At 37.0% G+C, this 20190-nt stretch overlaps 1 protein-coding gene across 1 annotated transcript in view; it reads left to right on the forward strand.

Annotated features, from left to right (window-relative positions):
• The window catches only part of Tlk (Tousled-like kinase), a 21375-nt gene extending 4269 nt beyond the window's left edge, over nucleotides 1–17106 (forward strand). The window contains exons 2-16 of the mRNA XM_013324881.1: nucleotides 1105–1190; nucleotides 4008–4061; nucleotides 10747–10837; nucleotides 11383–11535; nucleotides 11827–11987; nucleotides 12297–12371; nucleotides 12947–13087; nucleotides 13299–13504; nucleotides 14286–14538; nucleotides 14798–14949; nucleotides 15263–15406; nucleotides 15603–15750; nucleotides 16030–16280; nucleotides 16376–16595; nucleotides 16924–17106. Coding sequence (XP_013180335.1) covers nucleotides 1105–1190; nucleotides 4008–4061; nucleotides 10747–10837; nucleotides 11383–11535; nucleotides 11827–11987; nucleotides 12297–12371; nucleotides 12947–13087; nucleotides 13299–13504; nucleotides 14286–14538; nucleotides 14798–14949; nucleotides 15263–15406; nucleotides 15603–15750; nucleotides 16030–16280; nucleotides 16376–16595; nucleotides 16924–17106 — 2318 coding nt within the window. The remainder of the gene's footprint in view (nucleotides 1–1104; nucleotides 1191–4007; nucleotides 4062–10746; nucleotides 10838–11382; nucleotides 11536–11826; nucleotides 11988–12296; nucleotides 12372–12946; nucleotides 13088–13298; nucleotides 13505–14285; nucleotides 14539–14797; nucleotides 14950–15262; nucleotides 15407–15602; nucleotides 15751–16029; nucleotides 16281–16375; nucleotides 16596–16923) is intronic.
• The last annotated feature ends 3084 nt before the right edge of the window (nucleotides 17107–20190 follow it).

The raw sequence follows: 20190 nt of genomic DNA on the forward strand, positions 1-20190 counted from the left end.
CCCCGCCCCTCCCCCCACCCGCCATCTAGTCCCCAGCGTTGCTCATTCTTTTGTTGAAAAAAATCATCGCCGTCGAACTATAATTATTCTGTTGTACATTGGTTGGTATTTATACCACATTCGCAATATAACTTTAATATATTTCTATTCAAACAAAATTATTTTTTTTAACTAATAACTAAATAAATCAATTTGATCACGAAGTATTAATACTATTTGAAAAGACCAATTTTTTCTTCGACTCTGACACAAAACGATACCCGACTGTCCTTTGTTATATACAGGATGTTTCTAATTTTGCTAATATTTCTAACATCCTTATTTAGTCATGCTTCTAGATAATATATGATTGTGATCTATGGAAAATAATTTAAACTCGTCTCACGGGATGCTTTACTCGATTCTTTTTTTTGTATAATTGAACTAAAACGAATGTGGCGGACATAATCATTGTAGCAATGAGAACACTAATTGTTGAATCTACAAAATGTTCTGATAAAACGAGCTAGTAGTGGAATATTTGAAGAAACTATTGACGCATGTGACTCATAATCGCCTATGGTCATAGTATTATTAAACAATGGATGAATTCGCTTGTCGTCATTATATATCTAACATTGACACAACAATTTCTTTAAGAAAGATGTTCCTATTCTTTTTTTCGTTCGTATTCTTGATCTGCCTAATCTAATAAATGTCTACTTTAAATGTCTTAATAAAAGTAATAATAAGTATAATATAACTGCAAATTTTAATGTGAATAGATGTATTTTACTTGTACTTACTATGAGTTATGAAAAAACCGAGGCGTTTCTTTTTCATATTTATACTAGTTCTATGCGAGCAAAGAACGTAATGTAAAAATGCAGACGGTTAAAAAACGTTTATATCAATAGTAACATGTAATTAACTAACATTAATGTCAAATACGCAGGTTGGTTGGATGTATTATATCTTAAAAGGCAATTAATAGACTATTAAAAAGTACTAAATCTAAAGTGTACATGGCAATTGAAACCGTTATTAGACGTATCGCAATATGTTACATTTTGAATGTTATTATGCTATTGAGGATCGTATGTTTAAACAGTCTTTGTTTTGCAGGCGCTGGCGTCAAGATGGAGCAGTTCCAGGCGGCGCTGGATCCTCGCAAGCAGGAGTTACTGGAGGCTCGCTTCTTAGGCGCCAAGGTAACATAACTTACCAACACAAAACACAAATATTTACATCGTATTTCTATCCATTTATGATTATAATATTAGCCGAAGACTCAGCGCACAAATCGGTAAAAGAATTCTATCTGCTTTCTGAATAATTGACGCGACGATTTGGCGCCCTTTGCTTGACTGCACTGGATCGAACACGACAGACGAACTTTAGGGGTGACCTTCACAAGGCGTAGTCATACAGACTTATTTTTTTGTTACAAATATGTAACTTTGAAAACATTTTAAAGTTGGATTACAATAAATTCTAACTATAGGAAATGTCTATGTCATCTAGACAGCTAGAATTGTCTTGAAAGCCGCTGACTCGGAGAATTATTACACATGTCTCGACATTATATTACTATTGAACAGTACTTTTAGTTCAGCATGTGTTCAAACACAGCTTTGAGAAAATAAAAAAAAATGTGTATATGTTTGTAGCCGAGCGGTAACATATAGTAACAGTGGTAGAGACCGTAACTACGGAAAGGGAAAAGGGATCGGTTATGAATAGGGAAGGAAAATAAAATAACTCAGGTAGGCAATGCAATTGCAACATTATATGTTGTTGCAGTTGTCTATCGTCACTTAACATCAGATGACCTGTCTTATTTGCCATTTTAGTGATATAAATATAACTATTTATATTTTTATTAGTATGTAACAAACATGTGTGTTACATTCACGCTTAGAGAAGTATTAGTTTTAGACGAATCAGTACTTTGTTATGATCTTATCGTTATGTAACACATCTATTTAGGTGTGTTGTTGATGTTAATAATTATCACAAACGTGTTTGTGATAATTGCTATAACAGTTTAGATATAAACATACAAAGCGGATGACATTTTACAACGAATAAATAATACCAGCTATTAACTATGTTATAGTGGGGAGGAATTGAACATTCCAGTTTTAATTCAGATCACAGATTACTTTTCTTTTCATATTTTACCTTATTGTCTTCTTTCTATATATGTGGCCAGTAAGTGGGCTCTCTATAGCTACATTAAATCCCAAAGGTTTTTTTTTTAAATTACAAGTAGTTAGGAATTACTAGCAGAACTCGGGTGATGAGTTGCAAATCAATTAGAGTTGCAACTTGGACGACTATCGGAAGAAATTTTTGTTTACTGTTACCCTTAAAACTTGTAGGCGCCCCTCTTTCAATATCAAAGAACCTTTTGGGATTATACAGATGCGTTCACAGCTTTTGTGTTACAAAAAGGACTACGGTATTTTATCGGTTATATAAAGTTTTATTGTCATCTTAATAATAGCATTATTGTTAGTGGAATTGCTTATTATGTGTAGAAATACTAATGTGGGACACAAGCCTGTTGTAAACAAAAAGGACGTGACATGTTGACGTGAAATTAATGTGGTTTCAGGCCAGACCCAGTAATTGAAATGATTTGGAAATATTTGCGTTTATAAATGGATTCAACGGCGAGGGAAAAATTCTTAAGCTTTGTTATTATCGATTGGATGAATTCTTTTGTTCTCCGTGCCACGTTTAGTGCGGCAGGTTGGCTCGTTAGCTAAGTCTGTCTGTACCGCGGAGACGTAGCTGTGTATCATTGGCCTACGTCACTGCACAACAGTCTCACCGGTTCTCGCTTACGTGTACAAAAGAAAATGGCGGCGCATTCGAGTCGCGCGATCCGAACTAAAATCTACAGAGCGACTGTCGCTTAAAAAATATTACAAAGGAACTCCACACCGAGACTTTGTTTTCTTGCGTAATATCATTGTTCTCGTTTAATGTTATTTCATGCTGTAATTACCTCGTTTTACATTACATGTAATGTGTTTACATAGTGATTAGTATTGTAGTTTTCAGCGGATCTGAATATAATAATGCTGCAGGTATGATAAATTGATTGACAGGTATGATATATACCACGTATGTTTTGGTTAGTGATTTAAATGATATATTTTTAATTATCAAATGATAAATAGATAGCAAGATTGCAGTGGCGAGTTGGTCACGTGAGCGGGGTGATAACGCGGCGGTTTACCTGCCTGGGCCGCTTTGCGCTCGATGGCGCTCGTATATTATTAGTTATGCGTTCGTGTGTTAGTGCTCTCGACCGAGTAAGTGATGTGGTAGATATGTAATTCCATTATGTGTCTCGCCTCCGTCCGTTCTCCCCCCCTCCCTCGCCGCCCCTCCGCAGCCCCCAGCTGCCCTCCTTCGTCCTATTGACGCGTCACTTTACTTTGCCGGGCCATTGCTTTTGTACGTTGTTTTGTTTTATTGATTATATTCAAATGATCCATTTTATCGATCACGTTGTACATATACTTTTCTCACCGGAACGATATTGAATAGAGTGAGTAAATCAATGTTTTAAATAATTATTCGTTGTCCTGTTTTTTGGCCGTTCTAACTTGTAAAAGTCTTTTTCATTCCATATTAGAGATTAAATGCATAATTAAGATATATACCACAAAGAATGGATTATGACACATACTTGTAGGTGTATATGTGAGTCTAAACAGTTTCGTCATTCAACAAGATGGCGGCCGAACGTAAATAGTTCACCGGCAAATGTACATATGTATAATGCGACTCGACTTATCAATCTCGGAATAGGATTCAGATTTAGAAAACCAACCCAAAGAAACGTAGGTTCAAATTGATGAAAATTAAATATAAATTCAAAAACTTTATTTTATTTTATTGAAATCTTTACGTAGAAAGTTACCGATCTCCAGCGAGCAGTTAATAAATGTATTGAAGCCGGGTACCCTGTAATATGGTTAACATTGAGCGCATTGATCGCGTGCTTGCAGGTGAGCGCGGGGGAGATACTAATAGAAACTCAACGGGCGCACCAATTCAAAACGGTGAGTTCTTATCTTTTGTACGACTTGCAAAAGGCAATTATTTTGCTTTGCCCTTTTACTTTGTTTGCGCTCAATTACCAGTATCGCGTCGTATGTATCAAATTGGCGCAATGATCGTGTCGCGACACAATCCGTTGCATGATGGCGTACACTAATAATAGATTATTGGTCGAGTAGGTACGTGTCAAACCACGCTGTGCCGCCACTCACCTTCACACAGCACATAGCTTTCATCTACGGTACATTTAATATTAGATTGATTAAGATTTTTTTTTGCATATTTATGAGAGAATACAATTCACCGACTGACTGTCTATCCTCGCAGGACCGTGCTTTGATTCCAAATGCCTTTAGCCTCTGAAATGAGTTTCGGTGCGTCCTTGAAAGTCCGAAACTTTCTCCGGTGTTATGCGCATGTGTTACATCGCATTAAATAAGACGTTAACCGGTGAGTCCCGCAGCTTTTTAAACGTCTGCAAATTTGCTATCGCTCAATTATAAAAGTGTTTACTGCGCACGAAAACTTGAAGGACATTATTATTATTATTACGCATTAACTACCACTCGATTTACTAGCGGCCGACGAATTCCGGTCTTTTGCGCAGACTTGTTTTCGAGTGTTGCGAGGCGAAACGTTTACATTAAATAGTGTAAACATGCACTATTAATAGCTCCCGTAACGAATACATTGGGATTTGTTTCGCAGTGCGCACTCCGAAGTGAATGTTTACAACGCGTAATTATTTTCATCTACTGGTGTTTATATTTAAAGTCTTCGTCATCAAATCGATAGTTTTAAATCGATTTTCACACAAATATGAAATGGATAAGTTTAATAACAAGAGGAGCAACATTTTAGTTTGTGATTATTGTTTATGATTTTTTTTGTGTTTGACTTACAATTCTCGAATTGCAAACCAATAGTGCAAATGTGTATGTCTATGATAAAAATTGTTAAAGCGGGCAGAAAAGTGTGTCGGTGCGATCGGCCTCGGTGAGCGTAGGCGAGCCTCGGGGCCGCGGGGTCAGCGACACCGCGATACTAGCGCCCCGCTGCGTCGCGCCGCGCTATCTCATTCGAAACACACCGAATTGAAGCAATGCGCCCGATTACTGCATAATAATGCTTATCGACACTAGTGAAACTATACCCTACCCCCACTCATACCTAGTGTACTTTACGAAATACATATATTTTTTTATAATTTTTATCACTTGTCTTTAAAAAACCCAAAAAAGGTTATAATATTATGTGTTATATCAATTGTAAGATTGTGTATTATTTAATAATATTTTGTCGAAGCTCATAATATGATCAACATCTCTTTTGAATAAATTATTCAGCAAGTTGTCGAGACGTGTCTCGCACAATCGGTAGCGGCACGGTAATCTGCACTGAGAGAAAGAGAAGTAGACACGGCGCAACGTTCAGTCAGTCGGTTTGCACATTCAACTCGAAGGGAAATTATAACATGGCGCACACGGCCTCGCCCCGCCTCGGCTACATTGTGCCGTCAAACCTCATTCCACCGCTTAGCCGCCCGGTTCCGCAGTTATTTTTACACGATCCGACCTTTCGCACCGTTCGTCACCGCACTCCTAAATAAATATTATTATCTCCGCAACTCGCACTCACATTTTAACAATTTTCATCGTCGTACAATCACTGAACACATACGTTTTTCTGTCGTATTATTGTGGAACGTTGTCGACATTTGTAAAGTCGATCGAAAACAATTTAAAGTATTATGTTGGTGCGTGCAGACAGCATCGATACGTGTTCTCACGCCGGCTGCCGCAAAGGCAATGAATGCGGGGCCGGGGCGGCGGCGGCGGCGGGCGGCTGTCATGCGTCAGCTGAGCGTCACGCCGCGACATTGCAAGGTCCGCCCGCACTGCCCCGCGCCGCCCGTGCCGCCTCGCCTGACCCACTCCGCCACGCCGGCCGGCTTCCTCTTTTATCGCATAAAACTGCAATTTCGATACTATCTTCGTGTTTTCATTTAAAACATAAAATTAAATTAAATATAAAACAGTTATTTGGATTTATTTATGAAGAAACTTGAATAGATAAAGTGGAATAGACGATAGGAGAGCAGGTCGGCGGCTACGTAACGTGCTACACGGCGACACGTCATTTGTTGTTGTGAATGGAGCGGCGCGCATGCCCGCTACGCTCGCTTGGGTACACCGTAGAGCCAGCCGTTTAACTTTAGCGCTCTTTGATTTTTTGTTCGGTATAACTTATTTTATGAAACTTTTTCATTAGTATAATCCCGTTACCGTTACTACGGAGCAATTATTGACTGTCGGTTTCTGAGATTAAAATTTAAAATATGTGTATAAACCATATCTTCATCCCTGTCATTATCTTTGACAAAACAGAGATAACAAAATGTTCTAAACGAGGATAACGGAGTCTGAAACCCACGGTGACACGAACGTTTTTGAACAAAACCTATACTTGTTTAACTACTTTATTTATTTTTTTATATTTTAATAACACATATGCCTATGATAAATCAATATTTACATTTTTTATGATCTAAGAATCAGTGTTAGTTACTTATCTCACTAATATATATTATGAATGCGAACATTTGGATGGATTAATGTTTTTTAGAAGGTTTCTATAGAACCGCTGCATGGATCTCGCTGTTGCAAAAATTTGGCGTAGTTATAGGCTACTCATTAAGTTTTAGGACGAAGTCTCGGGAGACAGTTGTATATACATCTTTCTGTAACGCAAGTTTTTAATGTGTCTATACGAAAAAAGATTGGTCCCTGGTAAATTAGTTTTTAATATTATGCCGTCATTTGTGCAACACACTAACCTAACTGGTTAATTGAAAGAAGTTTGTCTCGTTGCAAGGAACAAGCCAATTTTTCTGTAAGTAGAATAATACAAACGGCCCTGACTGTACAATCTTACGCTTGCTTGTTGAGTACATGCTTCGATGTAATGATTGAATTAGTGAAGTTAATACGATTATCGGTGGACACATATTGTATGGCTTTATATACTTAGAAAAGACAAGCTGAACTGAAATTACGTTTTTGAAAATTGCCGCAAGTATTGATCAGGTAGGAAAGGGTGTAAAAGGCAACATGACGGATTAGCCGTGAAAGTTAGTCATCGAAATATTATTAGTAATACAAAGCTAAATTAAAAAGATAATCGTAAATAATAATAAGTACAATAAATAAATCAGATCAATTATAAAGTGGTCGAATGATACAACAGTTATTTTGTAATGAGTGAGGGCAAATGGTTTACGTTGATGTATTTTTTCTCAGACCATCAACTATTACCGCATATTGCAAATAACAAGAATATAAATGTGAAATGAACATTTCCGTGTGATATAGGAAACAGTTGATTGCAATGAACAACGCAATAGCGGGCATCAAGGCAACCAGAGACGAGTCGGAACTAGAAATAATCAATATTGCAAGCTCGGGTTCGAATCTCGTGACGCTTCGTTGGTGCTGCACACTTGCGGCTGGAGTTGTCGGCCCCGCCTACTTCACCCTGCACACCCCTGCCCCTGCCCCTAGCCCCCGCACTAGAAAATTGGGTTAAACAGCACGCGGCTGTACGTCGCACCGGAAGAGGGGATTTTGGGGTCCGCGGAACTGCGCTTTCACAATGAGCGCGGCAGAGATGTGACCGAGTATTGATTGTCTTCCATTCCACCTAGAGACGCAGTTTCCTGCGGCGCAGCAATGCACACGCCCACACCGCACCGCACCGCGCCGCGACTCACTATATTATGTTACCTTTCGTGTTGACCTTGGCCACAAGTTTGTATTCTCACTAACATTTTAATAATAAAATATTGTAAGTAAATGTGCTTACCCGCCTGTAAATCTCTATAATTCTCAGATATGTAATTACATAATTTTTTGTATTTTCATTGGAGACCTTCTACGTCGTTATTCCTATCATTTCGTAATATTACTTTTTATTTGACAGTTTATGTACAAATAAATGGGATACGCGGAGTGTACACTTGGGGCAATTTAATAGGTCACATTTAAAGTCTGTCTAAATTAAAAGAAATCGTTAAAAAAAAACGAAATTTCGTTTAGTGTGGTAAATTACGGATGTGGTAAATTTGCGGCTCAATTGCTTATCAATGACATGCGTTACTAACACAAAAGTACACTTGACGCAAACCGGAAACTTTGTAAGAAACGCCCAAAAATGGAACTAAAAATACTGTCTCAAAATAAACTAGCATTTTCCATATTATTTTCCACATACGTACGTGTGTGTATGTAATTGTCCGAAAGCCAGAAATGTATTTGTGAACCATGCAAAAGCTGTGGTATTATTGCAATACCAAAGATAAATACTAATAAATCAATCAAATTCTAATGTAAAACATTTAAAGCAATAAGTATTAGGCAGAATAACTTGCGTTGAATATATTTCTGTAAGAAAAATAAAAGCTTCTTGCTACAAAAGCAGGAGACGGTCGGATTTTGCGGAGGTGGAGACGCGTCGGGCGGCTATTTAATCAATACAAACACGAGAATAGCACCACTCTAGATTTCGTCTCTATTCCCACCTAACTAGATGTCATCACTTAGACTAAGATATAGTTTTTTTTTATCATACTGTAAGATTTTTCAAATGTGTCTTAACTGGTTCTAATTCAGTCCTACTTAATACAAATTAACCATAGTAATAACTGATTAGTTCACTTGTGTTCACGCATATTGTATGTGGCAACGTAAATATTATGTTGCCAGCTCGCTAACTTTCCATTCGTCTGATGCGAGGTGCGCTAAAAATAGACATAACAATCAGCACAGCGCAGGCAAATCATTGGCCAATTTACATGTTCGCATATCACCAATAAACCTTTTTCATAGCTTTATATTAACGAATATTCGCAGATTGAAGACATGTTTCGCAAATAGAAATAGTTTTTTTTTTGTAATAAAACTGTAGGTGTCTTATCGCAAAGTTACGTCAGTTAGCCTTGTCGAAAATATTTCAGTGTTGAATATAAATTTTAACTTGTGCAGTCGTCACGTGGCTCTGTTTTCCTTATCATTCAATTGATTCAAACGTATTTGTATGGCTCTTTTGTGGCCTAAGTAGGCATTGGTTCTGTGAAGCGGTGGTCGCATTGCACGGGAGCGGAGGGGGCAAGAGGCTCCGAAGGGAGCACGGAGCGACAACGCCACGACGATAATGCTAATATGCCCGATTGATACGTGTCTCACAATTTTTTACTTTATACCTCGTCGTATCGTCGGCTAATAATAACAAAAAAAATGATATTATGCATACGTACCTACAAAGATTTGCTTTGCATTGCTTCACAGGAGTTTCATGCTATACCGTCAGTATAAAAGCATCAAATCTTTGTATTGACAAATTACCTATGTAGTAAAATATAATTTCAGTATAAATAATACTTCATTTATAAATGCATCCAAAATAGTTGTACAATTGTATAGGTACAAGTTATTCATATAAGTCAAAAATAAAGGATGTTTTTGACATGTTTTTTTGGATCCTTTCGTAACCATAAGATGTATACACTCATATATCTCCATAATGTATTTGATAATATCGCATAATTTTTCCAATTAATACAAAATTAATTATTACGATGCTGTAAAAGCTGTGCTTTGCATATTCTACGGTAGGATATTGTTTAATTAGCATTATCGTGGTATGTCCGAGATCAAACATCAACATACATAAATACCTGCCTACTTTATGTAAAATGTACACCATTGCCTGTTTACACAAGTTTATCGCTCAGTACTTGGCGCATACCTAATATAGGTACCTACGTTTAGGTGGATACTTGCGTACCTACATAAATACATCTATCTGTGTTTATGTTGTATACATCGCAGGCACAAACGCCTACGTAACACGTCCAGTAAGCAGTTTGTTGTGGGGCACGAGCGCCGATATCACGTACTCGTTCGCCGCAGGTCGGTGCTCGGTGGCACTCCGCCCGCCGCCCGCCGCCACCCGCCGACACCCGCCCCGCCGCCGTTGCCACCGCACCTCGTTGCGGGAATAATCGGTCAACTCGATTTCGTACATACGTAAAACTTGCGGCTTAGCTACAGATAAATTCCAGTAAATCTAAATGTCTAATAAAAATGGTTACATACTATTTACGTTGACCAGCAGCTCTTATTTATTACAGTTATTAATTGTATTATCATATTCACGGGCTGTTGACCTACAGATTTGTTCAAAATAGGTACGTTTGTGAAAAAAATCTGTGTTACGTTTTACGTGAGTTTTGAAATAAAACGAAAAATAAATATGATGTAAATATTAATTTCTCTGGATTAACAATACTCTCGGCCTTGTATCCTTGTAAAATGGCGCCTCGCCTGACGGTATTATTATTACATTCGGAGCAAACTTCGTGACGATCTCCATTCTCCACACCCCCCGCTACTTCGCCCCGCGGATGCGTATCCGATTGTTGCGAGTCGCGGCTGGCGTTTACAACTTGTCAAACTAGTTAGGTTATTTCAACGGTTGGAGTGAAAATTCAATAATTATGTTTAAAATTGATATAAAGTTTAATAAATAATTTGTTAGTATAGACAGTGATTGGTTTAGTGTGATAATAAATGTGTGGTAAACGAGTTTAACTGGGCGAGTCATATGTAAAGACGCCATCTTTCTTTACAGATGTCAGCTGGGTCACAAATTCAGATGGCACCACAAACTACTGTCAACACGGGGCAGCCACTACATAACCAGGACTCCAATATGAGCACAGGTAATTGTGGATCGGTGATCAAAGTGGCGTAAAATAAATGTGATGTGTTCAGTGAATTTGTGTTTACAACACTCGACCGCTCATTGAGAATAACCTCAATTCAATCTGGAAGATCGAACTTTAGTGGAATTTGTAATTTAGAGAAGGATTGTGACGTTGTCATAAAGTATATAATGCCGTTTAGCAACTGTGGTTGTGCCATTTTTACTTCTGTCGCATGGGATTATCGCTTGCCACAATGCAAGACTATGAAAATGGACTTAACGTAAACATCGTCGGACTACATCACAACTATTTAACAAAAAGTGAGTTTTACAATAACGATGCTTAGTTAGTCTATCCTAACTAAAATATAATTGGTGACTTCGAGTGTAATTGTCACTAAATTTCTGTTTTATCAGTAATTGAAAACAGTAAAACATTATCTATCAAACACAAGTATATATCAGCTATTAATTGTTACATGTTAACATAAACTAAGTAAAATATGTACATTGTTACTTGAATTTAAAGCAAATACAATGAGACATGCACACATATTACAGGGTCTTCACATAGTGACAAAGAAATTGATGCTTTAACCCCTGAGAAGTCTGCCGCTATGCGAGGCTCTACTGTAGGTCCTGGCAATGCCCTTGTACCACCCAGTGGTGCTACTCCCACCATTGCTGTGCCTGAAAGGAAAAGGAAAAGAAAAGGTAAGATCAATTGTTTTCCTCATACATTTTTGTAAGTCTTTTGAGTTATGTAGAGTAAAGGATGCCTAAAGTCGAGGAACTCCTATTTGAGGTACACATTCTTTGTGATGATTTTAAACAATGATTTTATACCTTAACCACGGAAAATTATGTGTATTTAAACTTACTGTTTTGATTATATGGTGTGGATTTTGCCAAGATTTTTTTGTAAATTTTTCAGTCTAAATCTCTATTTTTGTCTATCTATCTTTATTTCTGTATGCAACTAATTCTTTTTCATTAATATTTTAGGTGAAGAAGGAGTGGGTGGTGGTGGAGGAGGTGGAGGAAAGCAGAGACATAATACAGCTGATAAAAACATTCGGGAATACTTTTCCAAGCATCCTTCGTCAAGCCCTGTTAGGCATACAGGAGCTAAATCTCCATCACCTCAAGGAGCTAATTATCCTATGGTAATTTTAATAATTGTGTCATTAAAACTTAAATTAATTTTAATTTAATCTTACATTTGTGTAATGTAGTTGGAAAAAAAATTGGAATTATATACCCACCAATTTGAGAATACTGATTTGTCTCAAATACAACTATGTTCTATTGGTGTTCTACTTTATAATAGGTTCAGTAGTTTTAGAAATTACTTGTAAATATAAAAAATCTTTTCTTTTTAATGTAATTCATATTAATTGTGTTTATTTTCTAAAAATAAAAATTATATTTTAATTGTACCATTTGTTTAGTTTGATTATTTTATTGTATGGCAGTACCCACCGTCACCGTCGCAAATACTGTCTTCGGGAGAATTCTTTCGGCAACGCCCACACACTTCTGTTAGACAGGTAACATTCTATTTAGAATTATATTTTACATAAATTATCTGCAAATTTAAATATAATAATTGTTTATGAAAATACAAATGGAAAATTAAAATGTATTAGGCTTTAGTTGTTGAAGATGCATACAAAGATTATTGTCATTTTATATTAATACTATCTCTCGCTCGCAACTCCGTCCGTGCGGAATTAAAAAAAAAATTATTACCCTATGTGTTCTTCCAGACTATGGTCTATATGCTAAATTTCATCTTGTTCCGATCAGCTATTCTGGAGATACCTTCAAACATACATCCATCCATTCAACATTCACATTTATAATATTAAGATTTGATTTCCTTTTTAATGTATAGGAATAAATTATTATATATGTATATAGATATAGTATCTATGTAATAAAGGTCAATATAGTAACAAACAATAAGTATGTATGATCAAAATGGTATTAATCCATTATGGGGCTATAACTACAAATACAGTTCTCTTATGACCATAACTGGTTAAGTTCTAAGAAACAAAACATTTATCTATAAAACTACTACAAACGTTATATCTATAAAATAAAATATTATCATTAACAGATGCAAACAGAACTGACATGCCAGAGGATACAGGAGTTAGAAACTCAGGCGTCTTCTGACTTAGAGCTAAGAAATAATAGAATAGAAGAATTAACAAGGAGTAATGAAGAGTTGAAACATCAGGTTCAAGCTCAGAGCAAGGTAAGTGAACATGCACTTTGTAAAAAGATATGTAATCAATTTGAAAAGCAATAAGCCTTACTGCATCTAGCCTAATTCAAATGACATCTCAATTTTTACAAGGTTTTTACTTTTACAAATGGAATGAATATATCCATTTCATACAGACATATCATGTTTAAATACTTCCTGATCTTTGTTATTTATCTATGTTATTTTTTATGTTATATAGGTAATAGATCAACACAAATCACACATTAATAAATGTATAGAAGTGGTAAAGAAATTATTAAATGAGAAGAGTACTATTGAAAAGAAGGAGGCTCGGCAGAGATGTATGCAGAACAGATTAAGGCTCGGTCAATTTGTTACTCAGCGTGTTGGGGCTACCTTCCAAGAGAATTGGACTGATGGATATGCATTTCAAGAACTAACAAGGTAATTCAAATGAGTTAAAATGAAAAACTTATGCTGGTTTATGGATTGTGAGCTTTTCTATTTAATGATATCTTAAGTTGCTTTATTGTTCAGTTCTCCGAAGTTAAATGATCATTTAAGAATAAATAGAGGACTTAATTTTCATTGAAATTCATTGAGAAAATATGAAGTTTGTTATATTTTGTAACTCTGCTTAAGTGGGGCCCAGCCCTTTTTGGAATTATATTCTTTAATTGATCAACACAATTAGATTTTAAATGATATTTTACTTAGCACTTAATAAATCTTCAAGGTTTGATCTCAACATTCTTGGAAATAGGCTTCAGCCTATTTATATACAGTGAGAAAACAATTATTAAAATTTTCAACTGACATGTTGCCTCAATAGCAAAACCTAGAGAGTGAACATTTAGAACATAATTTAAATTAAATTGTTAATGTTTTACAATTACCATATTGTGCTTTGCTTTGGATCTTTGCGATTACATCAACTTTCTGTTAAAACTATATTTACAGTGGTTTTATGCCCAGTTTACATTATTCCTTGCATCTAGGGATCACATAGAGTGCTGAATTGTAACTGAAAAATTATAAACAAGCAATGGAACCCAAACATTTCATTCTAGTGTGGTTTTAAATTTTTTAGTTATAATTCACCGCTTGATTTGGTCTTTGGAAAATTTTAACTTGGCATTATTTCTGTATATTACCATGACGTATTAGTTATTTCTGTTTATTTCTTTATTATTATTTTCTTATAAATTTTCTCAATTTATATCAGGCGGCAAGAGGAGATAACAGCAGAAAAGGAGGAAATAGATCGTCAGAAGAAACTGCTGCTGAAGAAGCGCCGGAGCGAGCCGTCCAACAGCGAGGGTGGGGGCCGCGGCAAGCGCACTTCCAGCGTGTCTGCGCCCAGCACGCCACAGCCGCAGCCGCTGCACAATGGCACTGATCCGCCCACCTTCCTCAAGCCCGACCCCTTGCCCAGCATGACGTGGCAGGAGTATTACGAGGCTGATGAGATTCTTAAAGTAAGTTTATCCATGTGTTGATGTGAACATGAAGCAGCATTAATCATGTTGATATTTCAAAATCTCATTAAACTTAAGAATCTAACTTAACTTTTGGGTCATAAAATTGTATTTAATTACCTACTATGGCTAAACTTGGCCATATGTACTTTATTTATAAATGTGGATGGCAGGTTGCTTAAGTTTTTATCTTTTACAATGAATAGTATGCAAAATAATGAATTAGCATAAGTAATTTAATGAAATTGTTATTTTCCAGTTAAGACAGAGTGCGCTTAAAAAGGAAGATGCAGACTTGCAGCTTGAGATGGAGAAATTGGAACGGGAAAGGAATCTTCACATTAGAGAGCTAAAGCGAATACACAATGAGGATCAGAGCAGATTCTCACAGCATCCTGTCTTGTCTGAGAGGTATGTGTTACTTAACTTTTAATATTCTTCTAGTAACTAGTATACACCTTTATATCAAAACAATTATTTATTTTGTTAATCTTTGTTATTGTTATTGCATTCTGAATATGACTTATAACATGTGTCTGTTCATTGTCTTTTCTGTAGTCTAAATGAAAAAGTTAATATGAAAGAATGAGCTATAATTTCTATGCTTTCTAGAAGTTGCTTAAGTATAATGATGATGCTATTTATAAAAATATTCGGATTAGTCGGATTTTTTATTTTCTATTTAAATTTAACTGTTGTAATCCAGTTTTTTATGTTTACGTAGATATCTGCTGTTGATGCTGCTGGGCAAGGGTGGGTTCAGCGAGGTGCACAAGGCGTTTGACCTGCGCGAGCAGCGCTACACCGCCTGCAAGGTGCACCAGCTCAACAAGGACTGGAAGGAGGACAAGAAGGCCAACTATATCAAGTGAGTCCGTATATGACGCCCAATCAACATCAACTATTTTTATTATGTACCTTTTTCTGTTATATAGTATACCAGATGCGTTTTTAAAATTGAAAATGCATTTAAAAATGTCTCCATCTCAAGGCAATAACAAATGTATTACTGTTTAATATATTTAACGTTTTTTGTGTAAAAAATAATTTTATTTTTGTTACAGACATGCACTACGGGAATACAACATACATAAAGCATTAGATCATCCGCGGATTGTTAAATTATATGATGTGTTTGAAATAGATGGAAATTCATTTTGTACAGTTCTTGAGTATTGCAATGGTCATGATCTCGATTTCTATCTCAAACAGGTAAGACTTCACTCCTACTAAGTATTACCTACATTCATTTCCATATTAGCTGTCGTACGCTACTCCGTCCGCGCTGGATTAAAAACAAAAAAAATTAATGAGTAGCGCCTATGTGTGCCAAATTTTATCGAAATCCGTTCAGCCGTTTGGTAGATACCTTCAAACAAACATTCATCCATCAATCCATGTAAACATTCGCATTTATAGTATTAATATGATGATTAAAGATTGGTATAATTTTTATTGTGCAAGTATTAATTTTTTTTTTTATAATTCCAGCATAAAACAATTCCTGAGCGGGAAGCGCGCTCTATTGTGATGCAAGTGGTGTCTGCGTTGAAGTATTTGAATGAAATCAAACCCCCTGTGATCCACTACGACCTGAAGCCGGGCAACATTCTGCTGACTGAGGGCAACGTCTGCGGTGAAATTAAGATCACAGACTTTGGCCTCTCCAAGGTCATGGACGAGGAGAACTACAACCCAGACCACGGCATGGATCTCACAAGTCAGGGCGCCGGCACTTATTGGTAAATTTCATTCATTCATTATTCTTCATTATTGTTACTGCGATTTGTTGAAATATTGTGATTTATTAAATCAATTTTTGTTATTTGTTGTGTAGGTACTTGCCGCCAGAGTGCTTTGTAGTAGGCAAGAACCCGCCAAAGATCAGTAGTAAGGTGGATGTGTGGAGCGTCGGTGTTATCTTCTACCAGTGCCTGTACGGCAAGAAGCCTTTCGGACACAACCAAAGTCAAGCGACTATTCTAGAAGAAAACACTATTTTAAAGGCAACTGAGGTTCAGTTTGCTAACAAACCCACAGTCAGTAATGAGGCTAAGGTAAATATATACTACCACTGAAATATTCTTTTAAAAATAAAATAATTATTAAATGCATGTAAGTGTACAGTCTCAAATAAAAAAAAAGTATCGGAGAAATAAAGTAAGCTAATTGGTGTTTTACTCAATAATGTGTATTAAGTTACTTCATCACCACATCACTCAATATCTATCATTGAAAAATTACGATTAAATAGCTCTTTGTTTTCATGTTGGCTATTGGTAAAGCGGAAACCCCATTGCACATTTTCAGAATGGCGAATCAAACAAATGTATTGTACTTATGTTGAAGTTTGCATTGATTGATATGTGGTTTATTGTATTTCAGAGTTTTATCCGGGCATGCCTTGCGTACCGCAAAGAGGAGCGCATCGACGTGTTCGGTCTGGCGCGGCACGAGTACCTGCAGCCGCCGATGCCGAAGCCGCGCGGCGCCGGCGCCCCCGCGGCGGCGGCGGCCGCGGCGCCCGCCTTCAACGCCGCCCTCTTCGGCGCCGGCTCCTCGTCCTAGCCGCGCCGCCGCCGCCCCCGCCACCCGGCGGCGCAGTGAACGTGCCCCACCCGCCCGCTCGCCCGCGCCGCGAGTGACCCCGGCGGCGCCCGCCCCAGTGCGGCCCTACTGTACATAGTGAACTCCGCAAACTGCCCGTACACGTATTGATTCGCCGGCGAATTGCATGCGCGCTCGCATTGTATAGTGACAGTGGTACGAGGGCCTTGTTGATAGTGACGGTGCTCGCTGCGCCACCTGGTGCCCGCCTATGACAGCGCCGCAGCGAACTGACTGTAAATAGAAACGCATGGCCGCGCGGACTCGGTGAAGTGCTCGGGGACGGTGTCTAGTGTCCTATAGGATTGTGGTGTCGCATGAGCGGGGACCGGCACGTGCCGGTGCGCTCGGCCGCCCGCAGCTCGGAGACCCGGAACTTGGGCATTTGAGCCTTATCAACATACTTTTTAGTTTTGAAACTTTGTCAGTTATTATCGAGAGTTGTAAAATGACTAAATATCATTTACAGATTAAATTGTTTAAGAATTATGCTTACTGTTGACTGTATTTATTGAGCAGGTGATAAAATGTGATTGTCCATTTGTGAATGGTTTTGTCCTTTTATCACTAGAGACCTTGGGATTATCCCTTGCATATTATATAAGTTATCCCTATTAAAAAAGTTAAAAGTATTACAGTTTTTTTTATTTACATAAATATCAGCGTCAGGCGGGTGTGGCATATAGAGAGATATGCTATAGTAGTAGGTTAAGATTATGGAATAATCAAAATGATAAATACATCCCAAATAAGAGACAATTTCAGAGTTTAGAGAAATGACAATAGTCTGTTTATTAAATAATAAACTAAAGTTAGTTTGTAATGCGGTGGCAAACAAGAGGTCAGCTGAAATGGCGAAGCGACCGCTGCCCATAGTTATTCGCAATTTCATATGCATCGCCTACCTTTAATCGACAGGGGATGGAGAGTATTTTCCCTTCCTATGCGTCCCCTCCACCATCATATCTACTTCCACATCCCATCCTTTGCAAGAAAAGGGTGAGACGAGAAAGCGGACTAAAGTTAGGCCTCTGGAACGCACACTCATCAGAAAAGCGCTATTCTTTCTACTTCATCTTACGTGGTAAAGTTAAATAATACTAAATTGCACGTAATTCGGTAACAAATCATATGCTTATAATAACGCTGCTTTAGCTAACTCAAACTTAAATTAAAAAAGTAACTCTCACTTCAAGATTCAAGTTTAAGTATGAAGTTTACAAGTTTTCTCACTAATTAATGTTTTTGTCCGATCCGTCGGCCGTCGAGTAGCAAGGGCTCACGCTGAATGCTTCCAGTCTCTATAAAATACTTTCAGCCAGCCATGAAATCAAAAAGTATACTCCAAGTCAGACGACACTGCAATTATTCTACTTCTGTTTATAAATACCCGATATTTTAAAGCTATTTCTAAAACTTTTGATGTTAACATTTTCTGGAACTTCTCCATTTTTTTCTTAAACTTCAGTTAGACCAATAAAATTTATTTTTGCAGTCGTTAATCCTCTTTCAATGAGGACATTACATTTCAACATTCTATTTAGCAGGTGTTAAATGTAAAATAGACTTTACGGTAACTTTTAATCTCTGGCTAGTGTTTATAAGAACTACTAACTAACGAAAACGTATTGAATTACAAGATATACTGTTATGTTCTACGCCAGAAAGCATCTCAAGCGAAATGTCAGGTGCTACTGCTAACAAGCACATTTTTGTAATCAATTGGCTGTTAATAGACACGCGGTACTATCTTGGTTTAATTCACGTTACAAACAAGAGTTTTATCTCAAAATATCACTGCACTTCAGCATGCTATGGAATATAATAAATTGATGGAGCAATTGACCCTCACAACATTTCGTTTTATACAACAATAAATTAAGACGCTACATTTTTGGAAAGAAAATTGAGGATTTTTTTTAATTTAGGCCTAATTTAGTCCTCTTTCCCTTCCCATCCTTTTCTTTATAAGGAAAGGATGGGAAGTGGAAGTGGACTTTCCGGATGAGAGGATGCATGGAAAGGAAAGATATTTTTTTTCTGTGCATCCTCTCCTCCGTCGATTAAAGGAAGGCAACGCATATGCAATTGCGTATGTCTATGGGCAACGGTCACTTCGCTATTTCAGCGATTTCAGGTGGCCGCTCGCTCGTTTGCCACCTTTTGATATAAAAAAATAAATAATCCCTACCATAGATTTGAATAATGAATGAAACGGAATGTGTGTTCTTCCTTACTAGGTTATTGCTCTCCAGGACCGGCATAGAGGGGAGGAAAATAAAAGAGCCGCCAGCTGCATCCGTATGTCCGAGGTAAAGTCTCCGCTCCTGGCGAATACTATGACGAAACTCATTAACCTACTGCCTTTAACGTGTACCTATTTCTTTATTTAAGTATGTTTTGTTCATACGAAATCAGTTTTTAAAAGAATAAATACATGTTTTGTTTTTTATAGGAAGAAATGCACTGTAAGCCACTTTACTATAAATACATTCTACGTCATTGAATGGTAGGATGCGACTGATTCTGGTATTTATCTACTCAACACGTTTAAATAGAAATTACTGTAACCTGTTCAACGTTATTCCCACGCGAACACATTTTACTATCTACCATTCTATATGTTAACAATACTAGATTGTGTATAAATTAAATGCAGACAACATTAACAAGATATAGAAATGGCCTTTACTGCAATGGATGTAACATTATTGATAAACAAACCAGAGTGGATCTACAAATGTATGATGACTAGCGTAAACAAACAGCATTAAAAATAATTATTGATTCATTGTGTAAGTGTACGTATATGTTATTATTATTTGCTGTATTTAAACCAACGTATCCGTTATGACGAGATAGATGAATGATTAAATAATAATTTACCTTACTATATTAATTATGTTGTTCATCACGAAACCTGGCTGAATGTTTGGGACTATTTTTTGACCTTAATTGATTGTTTATTGAAGAGAAAATATCAAATTAATAAGCTTAATCATACATAATGGTTACATTATACAGCTGAGAAGGGCGTATTTCTGT

This window comes from Papilio xuthus, unplaced genomic scaffold, assembly GCF_000836235.2.
Source record: "Papilio xuthus unplaced genomic scaffold, Pxut_1.1 DF824888.1, whole genome shotgun sequence".
Taxonomy (NCBI): Eukaryota; Metazoa; Arthropoda; class Insecta; order Lepidoptera; family Papilionidae; genus Papilio; species Papilio xuthus.